This window comes from Halictus rubicundus, unplaced genomic scaffold (genome assembly GCF_050948215.1).
Source record: "Halictus rubicundus isolate RS-2024b unplaced genomic scaffold, iyHalRubi1_principal scaffold0391, whole genome shotgun sequence".
NCBI lineage: Eukaryota > Metazoa > Arthropoda > Insecta > Hymenoptera > Halictidae > Halictus > Halictus rubicundus.
The window spans coordinates 183382-197099 of record NW_027488932.1 but is presented as its reverse complement, the minus strand read 5'-3'; the positions used below and the strand labels follow the sequence as shown (position 1 = coordinate 197099).

Below are 13718 nucleotides of genomic sequence, written 5' to 3'. Positions count from 1 at the left end.
TTGTACATATTCCTGGTAAATTTACTAAGTAAGTGACGGCCGTTCGACGGTAGAATAAAGTGCTCGTCCCGTACAGCATAATTTATTTTCCGTCCCAATCCGTAACATTGGTCCTTCGAGCCGGATTCAGTGCTGCAGTCCACTGAAAAGTGAACAGTTAATACTTCGTGACCTTAGTGTAAGTTTGAATTCGTGAACCAAACAATGGCTGACCTTGTGGGAAATCAACGGATCATCGGCCAACGGATCTCCCGAATCGTTGTAAACCTTAAGAAGCGAGGAAAAGCCAACATCTCCATGGGAATGCTGCAAGCTGGCCTTAGCACGCTGCAAGAGCTGTGGGCTGATTTTCGGAAGGGAGATTCTCTCGTTAGAGCCGCAGCTGAGACGGACACGAAGGTTCGGGAAAGCTCTTACCTCAAGGCCGATGAGTACGAGGACGTCCAGCAGGATTTCATCGAACAGTCTGGATTGTTGCGAGACATGATATCAGAGCTGCAGGCCGCGGCGACCGTTAAGGAAGCAGCAAATTCAAACTCAACGGCAGGCGAGACGACCTCCGCAAGGTCACGCGCAGTGTTGCCCAAGATGTCTCTTCCAACGTTCGACGGACAGTACAAGGACTGGCCTCCGTTTCGCGATCTATTTACGTCGCTTATCATTGCGGACGCTTCTCTCTCTCCGGTCGAGCGTCTCCATTATTTAAAGGGATGCATGAAGGGCAGCGCAGCGTCCCTACTGAAGAACGTCAAGACGACCGCTGAGAATTTCCAAGTCGCCTGGGAGAAGCTGGAGGATCGCTTCGAGAATCGACGGTTGCTAGTACAGGCTCAAATCCGACTGCTGACGAAGCTCCCTCCGGTCCATAAGGAGTCCTCCGCCGAGATGCAGCGGCTTTTCGACGAGACCTTCGACGCCGTCGATGCTCTGGCCAATCTGGATCGTCCGGTCACCAACGCCACAGATTGGATCGTCGAACTAACCGTCGAGCGGCTTGACCGGCAGTCGCGGCGTGAGTGGGAGGAGTCGGTGAAGTTCTGTAAAGAATTACCCACGCTGGAGCAACTGAAGACCTTCATGATCGGTCGCCTACAAACCTGCGAAGCATTAGAGGCTCCCCAGCCTGAAGGTACAGCACCCCGGAAAACCTCGCAGGCCCGGGGCTTCAAGGTGCACCAGGTGTCCAAGGTTGGCGCTGCCGGGAGGTCCTGCTGTCTTTGCCAGGACCAGCATTACATCCAGAACTGCCGACAATTCCGCGATCAGACTCCCGCCGAGCGCAAGGACACGGTCCGAAGACTGAGCCTGTGTTTCAACTGCCTCGGCAACCATCAAGCGCACGATTGCAAGTCTGCTAAACGCTGCCAGCGGTGCGAGGGGAAACACCACACTATGATTCACGATGCAGCTCCACCCACTCAGGAGAATAGCTCAGCTGGAATTCACGTGCAGCAGGTGTCCACGCCCGTAAGTAGTTCCGCGGTTATTCTCGGCACCGCTCGGGTGTCAGTTCTAGGTCCGCTTGGTCACCGCAGTCTTGTCCGAGTACTCATAGACCCCGGAAGCGAAGTCTCACTAGTCTCCGAAGCACTGGCGCAGCGGCTTGGCCTCCGGAGAAATCAGGCCCGTATTCCTCTTCGCGGAGTCGGCCGCTCAAGGGCTCAGTTTACCCGGGGGAAGACGGAGCTGACCATCTCGACTCATCACGGGCAGGAGACACCTTTAAGGATTCAGGCCTACGTGATCTCGGAACTCTCAACGTATCAGCCTAGGCATCTACCATCGCCCGGCGGCTGGCCTCACATTCAGGGGCTGAAATTGGCTGACCCGGGCTTCCATCACTCCGATCCTGTCGACATTCTCCTGGGAGCCGAGTCCTACGACCTCATACTCCTCGAAGGTGTCAAGAAGGGGCCCCCACACACGCCAGTGGCTCAGGAAACCCTCTTCGGCTGGATCTTGACAGGAGGATCCCGGTCGGCGAGCTGCAGGGGTTCTGCGGATCGGGTCGAGGCCCCCGTTCACCACTGCCGAGTAGATCGAGAGCTGATGGCCTCCTTGTCTAGGTTCTGGGAGCAAGAGGAGATCGAGGTGTCGATTCCTGTCACTGAGGAGGACCGCAGAGCCGAGGACCACTTCGCCGCGTCCTACAATCGGCAGCCAGATGGACGGTTCATGGTGCGTTTGCCGTTCAAGACCCGACCGGAGTTGGGAGAATCCAGGCGCACCGCCGTGCGGACACTTGACGGCCTGAGCTCCAAGTTTCGTCGTTCCACGGAGTTCAGGGTAGCTTATCAAGACTTCCTGGCCACCTACGAGGCGCTTGGGCACATGTCCTCGACATCTCCCTCTCATGTGAACACCTACTACCTTCCTCATCACGGGGTGCTGCGGGAGAGCAGCACTACGACCAAACTGAGGGTAGTTTTTAACGGCTCCATGCCCACGTCGAACGGGAAGTCTATCAACGACTTCCTCCTCCGGGGCCCGAACCTGCTACCGAATCTGGCGGACGTGCTGCTGAAGTGGCGTCGGCACCGATTCGTCTTCTCTGCTGATATAGAGAAGATGTACCGGCAGATTCTCGTTCATCCCGAGGACCGACGGTGGCAGAGGATCGTGTGGAGACCTGCACAACGAGAAGGCATCGTAGATTACGAGCTGAGTACCGTAACCTACGGGCTCGCCTGTGCTCCTTACCTGGCTATTCGCTGCCTGCACCAACTCGCCCAACTGGAAGAGCATCGGTACCCTCGAGGCTCGCAGGCCGTCCAGAGGGACATCTACATGGACGACGTCCTCACCGGAGCTGACTCCCTTCCCGAGGCTCGGAGCAAGCAGCAGGAAATTCGAGAGCTCCTCATGGCGGGCGGATTTCCTCTTCGGAAGTGGGCAGCCAACTCAAGGGAACTCCTGGAAGTACTCTCCCCCGAGGAACGGAAGGGGATAGTCGAATGGGACTCTCCGACGTCTCACAGCGTCCTAGGTATCCGCTGGCTCCCGTCATTGGATTGCTTTCAGGTCTCCGCTGCCGCCTCGACCCGGAACTCAGGATACACAAAGCGATCTGTGCTCAGCGGTACTGCTCAGCTATTCGACCCGCTCGGCTGGCTAGCCCCGGTCACGATCGTCGCCAAGGTCCTGATGCAGTCCTTATGGCTCCTGAAGGTTGACTGGGACGCACCACTGCCCGACAAGGAGGATCTTCTCTGGCAGAAGTTCCAACAGCAGCTGCCGACACTCCAAACCGTCAGCGTCCCTCGATGGCTCGGAATCTGCGGGCCCAACCAGGCGCTCGAGATCCACGGGTTCGCCGACGCATCGGAGCGCGCCTACGCTGCCGTAGTATACTCCCGCACCGTCAACGAGGAGGGAGCAGCTACCGTCTCGTTGATCGTCGCCAAATCAAGGGTCGCACCGCTCAAACGAGTCTCGCTGCCCCGACTAGAGCTCTGCGCCGCCTTCCTTCTAGCTCGACTCGTCCAGCACGTTTGCAAGGTGCTCGACCTGCAGGATGCCGACCTACACCTCTGGAGCGACTCTTCGGTGGCCCTCAGCTGGATTCAGGGTCATCCTTCCCGCTGGCCTACATACGTTGCGAACCGAGTCGCAGAAATTCAGCGGATGACGCCCTTCGACAAGTTGCATCACGTCCGCAGCGCGGAGAACCCGGCTGGCTGCGCTTCCCGAGGCCTGTATCCTTCGGAGCTTCCGAGCTTCGATCTGTGGTGGCGAGGACCCGGATGGCTCACATCACCCGGCCACCCTCGGGACTCATCGGGCCCGGAGGCTAGCGACGAGGGAGCTGAACTCGCAGTGCACCACGTTGTTCGCAGGTTGGAGAGCCCATCCGGTTCCATGATCGAGCGGTTCTCTAACCTGACTCGCCTGCTCCGAGTCCTGGCCTGGTGCCGTCGTTGGATTCCTGGAAGGAGAAACGGAGAGTCAACCCTCTCAGCCTCGGAAGTACACGCGTGCCAACTCACCCTGTTGCGGCAGGAGCAGGCTTCACATTTCGAGGAGGAGATTCGGGCGCTCAGGAAGGGCCAACCAGTCCCAGCCAGGAGCCGGTTAGCTAAACTCAGCCCGTTTATGGATGCAGACGGAGTGCTGCGTGTTGGAGGCCGCCTTCAGGTCGCCAACCTCGCCTATGACAGGACGCATCCCGCCATACTCCCCGATGACTCACCCTTGGCCAGGTTGTGGGTTGACGCTGCTCACAGGCGATGCCTCCATGGGGGGACTCAACTGACGCTCGCCACTCTGCGGCAGGAGTGCTGGATACTCAAGGGTCGGCCAATGGTCAAGTCCTGTATCAGGCGATGTATCACCTGCATACGCTGGAGAGGACAAACGGCGTTAACAAAAATGGGAAACTTGCCGGTAACTCGAGTGACTCCATGTCGTCCCTTTTTCAGGTCTGGGATTGATTACGCGGGACCAATCCAGCTCCGAGCCGGTCGTGGACGTGGTCAGCGTACCTCGAAGGGATACATCGCGGTCTTCATCTGCCTTTCCACGAAGGCTGTGCATCTGGAAGCTGCGTCCGACGGGTCCACCGATGCATTCCTGGGCGCTCTACGGCGGTTCACGGCACGGCGAGGGCGCTGCGCCGAATTGTACAGCGACTGCGGGCGGAATTTCGTCGGTGCCAACCACGAGCTCCGGGCACTTCTTCGAGAAGCAGGGAACCAGGGGGAAGGCCATTTCGCCGCAGCCTCTCGTGAAGGCATCCGCTGGAAATTCAATCCCCCATCGGCTCCACACTTCGGCGGAATCTGGGAGGCTGCCGTGAAGTCCGTGAAGCACCACCTCCGCAGGATCATCGGCGAGCAGCGGCTGACCTTTGAGGAGCTGACCACGCTCCTGACCGGTATCGAGGCTTGTCTCAATTCCAGGCCCTTAACGCCCTTGTCCGACGACCCGGAGGACCCAGTGGCTCTTACACCTGGGCACTTCCTGATCGGAGAACCGCTTACGGCGATCCCGGAGCCCAGCCTCGCGGACCTTCCCGCGTCTCGCTTAAACCGGTGGCAACTCGTGCAGCAGATGCAGCAGCATTTCTGGAAGCGCTGGTCTCGGGAATATCTGAACTCGCTGCAACCTCGGGTCAAATGGCTCCAGGATAAGGCCCGGATCAAGGCCGGAGCTCTTGTCTTAATTAAAAGCGAAATTCTTCCGCCTACGCAGTGGCCGCTTGCTCGCGTCGTAACCGTGCACCCGGGACCAGACGCTTCAATTCGAGTCGCGACAGTTCGCACCGGCACGTCGCAATTCCTCCGGCCGGTGCATAAACTAATTCCCTTGCTGCCACCGGACGATGGGGAAGGGGGTACGAGCGAGGCCTCCGAGACTGACCGGATGAGCGATTCTCCCGATCCTCGCCTACAAAATTCACAGTAGGCACATTTTAGGTTAAGTTCACTCTAGGCTAATGGTTCAACTCATCCGCCCATTGTAATTAGAATTCACTCACCTCATTAATGCACTTCATCCTCACTGTACATTCACCTCATCTTCACTTGGTTCACTGTAAATTCCCATTTTTTCACGCACGACACATTGCTCACTCTACTACGCCACTCGTTGCCGATCCATTCATGCTGCGCAGTTTCGTCAATGAATGACGAGGCGGGCGGAATGTTTGGGATTGGCTGCGCGTGGCGTCAGATCTCGAACGCGAGATCCACCGCGCCGCCCCACTATTGGCGGGTGCTCGTGTCGCCGCGAGATCGACGGTCGATCGACGGCGAGTCGTGCCATAGGCTGTCGCCGCCGGATCGATTATCGACGCGATAATAGACATTCTATTGGCCCGGGTTCAAATTCGGCAAGTCATCGTTCCGGCGGTGATAGGAAACCGCTCGCGGCTCGCCGACGATCAGATCGCTTGTTCATCTCTCAACGTTAACATCGCGAAATAGTTCTCAAATCGATAAATAGTAGCTCAGACGTCGCGCGTCGTGGGACCGGTCTAGCTATATCATTTCGGTATCGGGTTCTCCTCAGCTCAGCGGAGAATAATCATAAACTCTCTCGGTTTCACACATTTATTGTAACCTGAAGTCCAACCGGTGGGCTTCACATTGTACATATTCCTGGTAAATTTACTAAGTAAGTGACGGCCGTTCGACGGTAGAATAAAGTGCTCGTCCCGTACAGCATAATTTATTTTCCGTCCCAATCCGTAACACTATCCTATCCTATCCTCTATCCTATCCTATCCTCTCCTATCCTATCCTCTATCCTATCCTATCGTCTATCCTATCCTATCCTCTATCCTATCCTATCCTCTATCCTATCCTATCCTCTATCCTATCCTATCCTCTATCCTATCCTATCCTCTATCCTATCCTATCCTCTATCCTATTCCATCCTCTATCCTACCCTATCCTCTATACTATCCTATTCTCTATCCTATCCTATCCTCTATCCTATCCTATCCTCTATCCTATCCTATCCTCAATCCTATCCTATCCTCTATCCTATCCTATCCACTATACTATCCTATCATCTATCCTATCCAATCCTCAACCCTATCCTATCCTCAATCCTATCCTATACTCTATCTTATCCTATCCGCAATCCTATCCTATCCTGTATCCTATAAAATCCTCTATCCTTTCCAATCCCCTATCCTATCCTCTATCCTGTCCTATCCCCTATCCTATCCTATCCTCTATAATATCGTATCCACTATCATATCCTATCCTCTTACCTATAATATCATCTACCCTATCCTATACTCTATCCTATCCTATCCTGTATCCTATCCTATCGTGTATCGTAACCTATCCCCTATCCTATCCTATCCTCTATCCTATCCTCTCTCCTATCCGATCCTCTATCCTATCCTATCCTATTCTCTATCCTATCCTCTCTCCTATCCTATCCTCTATCCTATCCTATCCTCTATCCTATCCTATCCTCTATTCTATCCTATCCTCTATCCTATCCTATCTTCTATCCTGTCCTATCCTCTATCCTATCCTATCCTCTATCCTATCCTATCCTCTATCCTATCCTATCCTATCCTCTATCCTATCCTATCCTCTATCCTATCCTATCCTATCCTCTATCCTATCCTATCCTCTATCCTATCCTATCCTCTATCCTATCCTATCTTCTATCCTATCCTATCCTCTATCCTATCCTGTCCTCTATCATATACTATCCTCTATCCTATCCTATCTTCTATTATATAATATCCTCAATACTATCTTATCCTCAATCCTGTTCTATCCTCTATCCTATCCTATCCTCTACCCTATCCTATCCTCAATCCTATCTTATCCTCTGTCCTATCCTCAATCCTATCCTATCCTCTATCCTATCCTATCCCCTATACTATCCTATCCACAATCCTATCCTATCCTCTATTATATGCTACACTGTATCCTATCCTATCCTCAATCCTATCCTATCCTCTATCCTACCCAATCCCCTATCCTATCCTCTGTCCTATCCTCTATCCTATCTTATCCTCAATCCTATTCTATCCTCTATCCTATCCTATCGTCAATCCTATCCTATCCTCTATCCTACCCAATCGCCTATCCTATCCTCTGTCCTATCCTCTATCCTATCTTATCCTCAATCCTATTCTATCCTCTATCCTATCCTATCCTCTATCCTATCTCCATCCTCTATCCTATCCTATCCTCAATCCTATCCCATACTGCATTCTATCCTACCCTCTGTCCTAACCTCTGTCCTATCGTGTATATTATCCTATCCTCTATACTATACTATCCTCAATCCTATTCTATCCTCTATCCTATCCTATCCTGTATCCTATCCTATCCTCTATAATATCGTATCCTCTAACATATCCTATCCTCTTTCCCATAATATCATCTATCCTATCCTATTCTCTATCCTACCCTATGCTCTATCCTACCGTATCCTCAATCCTATCCTATCCTCTATCCTATCCTATCCTCTATCCTATCCTATCCTCTATCCTTTCCTATCCTCTATCCTATCCTATCCTCTATCCTATCCTATCCTCTAGCCTATCCTATCCTCTATCCTATCCTCTATCCTCCCCTCTATCCTATCCTATCCTCTATCTTATCCTATCCTTTATCTTATCGTATCCTCTATTCTATCCCATTCTCTATCCTCTACTACCCTCAATAATATCCTATCCTCTACCCTATCCTATCCTCTATCCTATCCTATCCTCTATCCTATCCTATCCTCTATACTATACTATCCTCTATCCTATCCTATCCCCTATACTATCCTATCCACAATCCTATCCTATCCTCTATTATATGCTATACTGTATCCTATCTTATCCTCTATAATATCGTATCCTTCATCATTTCCTATCCTCTATCCTAGAACATCATCTATCCTACCCTATCCTCTATCCTATCTTATCCTCAATCCTATTCTATCCTCTATCCTATCCTATCCTCTATTCTATCCTATCCTCAATCCTATCCTATCCTCTATCCTATCCTAAGCTTTATACTATCCAATCCTCTATCGTATCCTATCCTCAACAATATCGTAACCTCTATCATATCCTATCCTCTTTCCCATAATATCATCTGTCCTATCCTATTCTCTATCCTATCCTATCATCTATCCTATCCTATCCTCTCCTATTCTATCCTCTATCCTATCCTATCGTCTATCCTATCCTATCCTCTATCCTATCCTTTCCTCTATCCTATCCTATCCTCTATCCTGTAATATGCTGTATCCTATCCAATTCCCTATCCTATCCTCAATCCTATCCTATCCTCTATCCTACAATATCTTCTATCCAATCCTATCCTCTGTCATCTATCCTATCCAATCGCCTATCCTATCCTCTACCCTATCCTATCCTCAATCCTATTATATTCTCTATCCTATCCCATCCCCTATCCAATCCTCTATCGTATCCTATCCTCTATCCTATCCTATCCTATCCTATCCTCTATCCTATCCTATCCTCTATCCTATCCTATCCTCTATCCTATCCTATCCTCTCCTATCCTATCCTCTATCCTATCCTATCGTCTATCCTATCCTATCCTCTATCCTATCCTATCCTCTATCCTATCCTATCCTCTATCCTATCCTATCCTCTATCCTATCCTATCCTCTATCCTATCCTATCCTCTATCCTATCCTATCCTCTATCCTATTCCATCCTCTATCCTATCCTATCCTCTATCCTATCCTATCCTCTATCCTATCCTATCCTCTATCCTATCCTATCCTCTATCCTATCCTATCCTCTACCCTATCCTATCATCTATCCTATCCTATCCTCTATCCTATCCTATCCTCTATCCTATGCTATCCTCTATCCTATCCTATCCTCTATCCTATCCAATCCTCAACCCTATCCTATCCTCAATCCTATCCTATACTCTATCCTATCCTATCCGCAATCCTATCCTATCCTGTATCCTATAATATCCTCTATCCTTTCCAATCCCCTATCCTATCCTCTATCCTGTCCTATCCTCTATCCTGTCCTATCCTCTATCCTATCCTATCCTTTCCTCTCTCCTATCCTATCCTCTATTCTATCCTATCCTCTATCCTATTCTATCCTCTATCCTATAGTATCGTCTATCCTATCCTATCCTTTATCCTATCCTATCCTCTATCCTATCCTATCCTCTATCCTATCCTATCCTCTATAAAATCCTATCCTCTATCCTATCCTATCCTCTATCCTATCCTATCCTCTATCCTGTAATATGCTGTATCCTATCCAATTCCCTATCCTATCCTCTATCCTATCCTATCTGTTTGGCATTGGCTGCGCGTGGCGTCAGATCTCGAACGCGAGATCCACCGCGCCGCCCCACTATTGGCGGGTGCTCGTGTCGCCGCGAGATCGACGGTCGATCGACGGCGAGTCGTGCCATAGGCTGTCGCCGCCGGATCGATTATCGACGCGATAATAGACATTCTATTGGCCCGGGTTCAAATTCGGCAAGTCATCGTTCCGGCGGTGATAGGAAACCGCTCGCGGCTCGCCGACGATCAGATCGCTTGTTCATCTCTCAACGTTAACATCGCGAAATAGTTCTCAAATCGATAAATAGTAGCTCAGACGTCGCGCGTCGTGGGACCGGTCTAGCTATATCATTTCGGTATCGGGTTCTCCTCAGCTCAGCGGAGAATAATCATAAACTCTCTCGGTTTCACACATTTATTGTAACCTGAAGTCCAACCGGTGGGCTTCACATTGTACATATTCCTGGTAAATTTACTAAGTAAGTGACGGCCGTTCGACGGTAGAATAAAGTGCTCGTCCCGTACAGCATAATTTATTTTCCGTCCCAATCCGTAACACTATCCTATCCTATCCTCTATCCTATCCTATCCTCTCCTATCCTATCCTCTATCCTATCCTATCGTCTATCCTATCCTATCCTCTATCCTATCCTATCCTCTATCCTATCCTATCCTCTATCCTATCCTATCCTCTATCCTATCCTATCCTCTATCCTATCCTATCCTCTATCCTATTCCATCCTCTATCCTACCCTATCCTCTATACTATCCTATTCTCTATCCTATCCTATCCTCTATCCTATCCTATCCTCTATCCTATCCTATCCTCAATCCTATCCTATCCTCTATCCTATCCTATCCACTATACTATCCTATCATCTATCCTATCCAATCCTCAACCCTATCCTATCCTCAATCCTATCCTATACTCTATCTTATCCTATCCGCAATCCTATCCTATCCTGTATCCTATAAAATCCTCTATCCTTTCCAATCCCCTATCCTATCCTCTATCCTGTCCTATCCCCTATCCTATCCTATCCTCTATAATATCGTATCCACTATCATATCCTATCCTCTTACCTATAATATCATCTACCCTATCCTATACTCTATCCTATCCTATCCTGTATCCTATCCTATCGTGTATCGTAACCTATCCCCTATCCTATCCTATCCTCTATCCTATCCTCTCTCCTATCCGATCCTCTATCCTATCCTATCCTATTCTCTATCCTATCCTCTCTCCTATCCTATCCTCTATCCTATCCTATCCTCTATCCTATCCTATCCTCTATTCTATCCTATCCTCTATCCTATCCTATCCTCTATCCTGTCCTATCCTCTATCCTATCCTATCCTCTATCCTATCCTATCCTCTATCCTATCCTATCCTATCCTCTATCCTATCCTATCCTCTATCCTATCCTATCCTATCCTCTATCCTATCCTATCCTCTATCCTATCCTATCCTCTATCCTATCCTATCTTCTATCCTATCCTATCCTCTATCCTATCCTGTCCTCTATCATATACTATCCTCTATCCTATCCTATCTTCTATTATATAATATCCTCAATACTATCTTATCCTCAATCCTGTTCTATCCTCTATCCTATCCTATCCTCTACCCTATCCTATCCTCAATCCTATCTTATCCTCTGTCCTATCCTCAATCCTATCCTATCCTCTATCCTATCCTATCCCCTATACTATCCTATCCACAATCCTATCCTATCCTCTATTATATGCTACACTGTATCCTATCCTATCCTCAATCCTATCCTATCCTCTATCCTACCCAATCCCCTATCCTATCCTCTGTCCTATCCTCTATCCTATCTTATCCTCAATCCTATTCTATCCTCTATCCTATCCTATCGTCAATCCTATCCTATCCTCTATCCTACCCAATCGCCTATCCTATCCTCTGTCCTATCCTCTATCCTATCTTATCCTCAATCCTATTCTATCCTCTATCCTATCCTATCCTCTATCCTATCTCCATCCTCTATCCTATCCTATCCTCAATCCTATCCCATACTGCATTCTATCCTACCCTCTGTCCTAACCTCTGTCCTATCGTGTATATTATCCTATCCTCTATACTATACTATCCTCAATCCTATTCTATCCTCTATCCTATCCTATCCTGTATCCTATCCTATCCTCTATAATATCGTATCCTCTAACATATCCTATCCTCTTTCCCATAATATCATCTATCCTATCCTATTCTCTATCCTACCCTATGCTCTATCCTACCGTATCCTCAATCCTATCCTATCCTCTATCCTATCCTATCCTCTATCCTATCCTATCCTCTATCCTTTCCTATCCTCTATCCTATCCTATCCTCTATCCTATCCTATCCTCTAGCCTATCCTATCCTCTATCCTATCCTCTATCCTCTCCTCTATCCTATCCTATCCTCTATCTTATCCTATCCTTTATCTTATCGTATCCTCTATTCTATCCCATTCTCTATCCTCTACTACCCTCAATAATATCCTATCCTCTACCCTATCCTATCCTCTATCCTATCCTATCCTCTATCCTATCCTATCCTCTATACTATACTATCCTCTATCCTATCCTATCCCCTATACTATCCTATCCACAATCCTATCCTATCCTCTATTATATGCTATACTGTATCCTATCTTATCCTCTATAATATCGTATCCTTCATCATTTCCTATCCTCTATCCTAGAACATCATCTATCCTACCCTATCCTCTATCCTATCTTATCCTCAATCCTATTCTATCCTCTATCCTATCCTATCCTCTATTCTATCCTGTCCTCTATCCTATCCTATCCTCTATCCTATCCTATCCTCTATCCTATCCAATCCTCTATCCTATCCTATCCTCTATCCTATCCTATCCTCTATCCTATCCTATCCTCTATCCTATCCTATCCTCTATCCTATCCTATCCTCTATCCTATCCTATCCTCAATCCTATCCTGTCCTCTATCCTATCCTATCCTCTATACTATACTATCCTCTATCCTATCCTATCTCCTATACTATCCTATCCACAATCCTATCCTATCCTCTATTATATGCTATACTGTATCCTATCCTATCCTCTATCCTATCCTATCCTCTATCCTATCCTATCCTGTATCCTATCCTATCCTCTATAATATCGTATCCTCTAACATATCCTATCCCCTTTCCCATAATATCATCTATCCTATCCTATTCTCTATCCTACCCTATCCTCTATCCTACCGTATCCTCAATCCTATCCTATCCTCTATCCTATCCTATCCTCTATCCTATCCTATCCTCTATCCTATCCTATCCTCTATCCTATCCTATCCTCTATCCTATCCTATCCTCTATCCTATCCTATCCTCTATCCTATCCTATCCTCTATCCTATCCTCTATCCTCTCCTCTATCCTATCCTATCCTCTATCCTATCCTATCCTTTATCTTATCGTATCCTCTATTCTATCCCATTCTCTATCCTCTACTACCCTCAATAATATCCTATCCTCTATCCTATCCTATCCTCTATCCTATCCTATCCTCTATCCTATCCTATCCTCTATCCTATCCTACCCTCTATCCTATAATATCCTCTATCCTATCGTATCCTCTATCCTATCCCATCCTCTATCCTATCTTATCGTCAATCCTATAATATCCTCTATCCTACCCTATCCTCTATCCTATCCTATCCTCTATCCTATCCTATCCTCTATCCCATCCTATCCTCTATCCTATCCTATCATCTATCCTATCCTATCCTCTATCCTATCCTATCCTCTATCCTATCCTATCCTCTATCCTATCCTATCCTCTATCCTATCCTATCCTCAATCCTATCCTATCCTCTATCCTATCCTATCCTCTACTATATGCTATACTGTATCCTATCCTATCCTCTATCCTATCCTCTATCCTCTCCTCTATCCTCTCCTATCCTCTATCCTATCCTATCCTTTATC

General features: G+C 48.3%; 1 protein-coding gene across 1 annotated transcript; it reads left to right on the top strand.

Annotated features, from left to right (window-relative positions):
* Window positions 1-204: 204 nt before the first annotated feature.
* Window positions 205-5403, top strand: LOC143364269 (uncharacterized). Its single transcript, XM_076804705.1, has one exon. It carries the CDS (start codon window positions 205-207, stop codon window positions 5401-5403), a length of 5199 nt encoding a protein of 1732 aa, XP_076660820.1.
* The last annotated feature ends 8315 nt before the right edge of the window (window positions 5404-13718 follow it).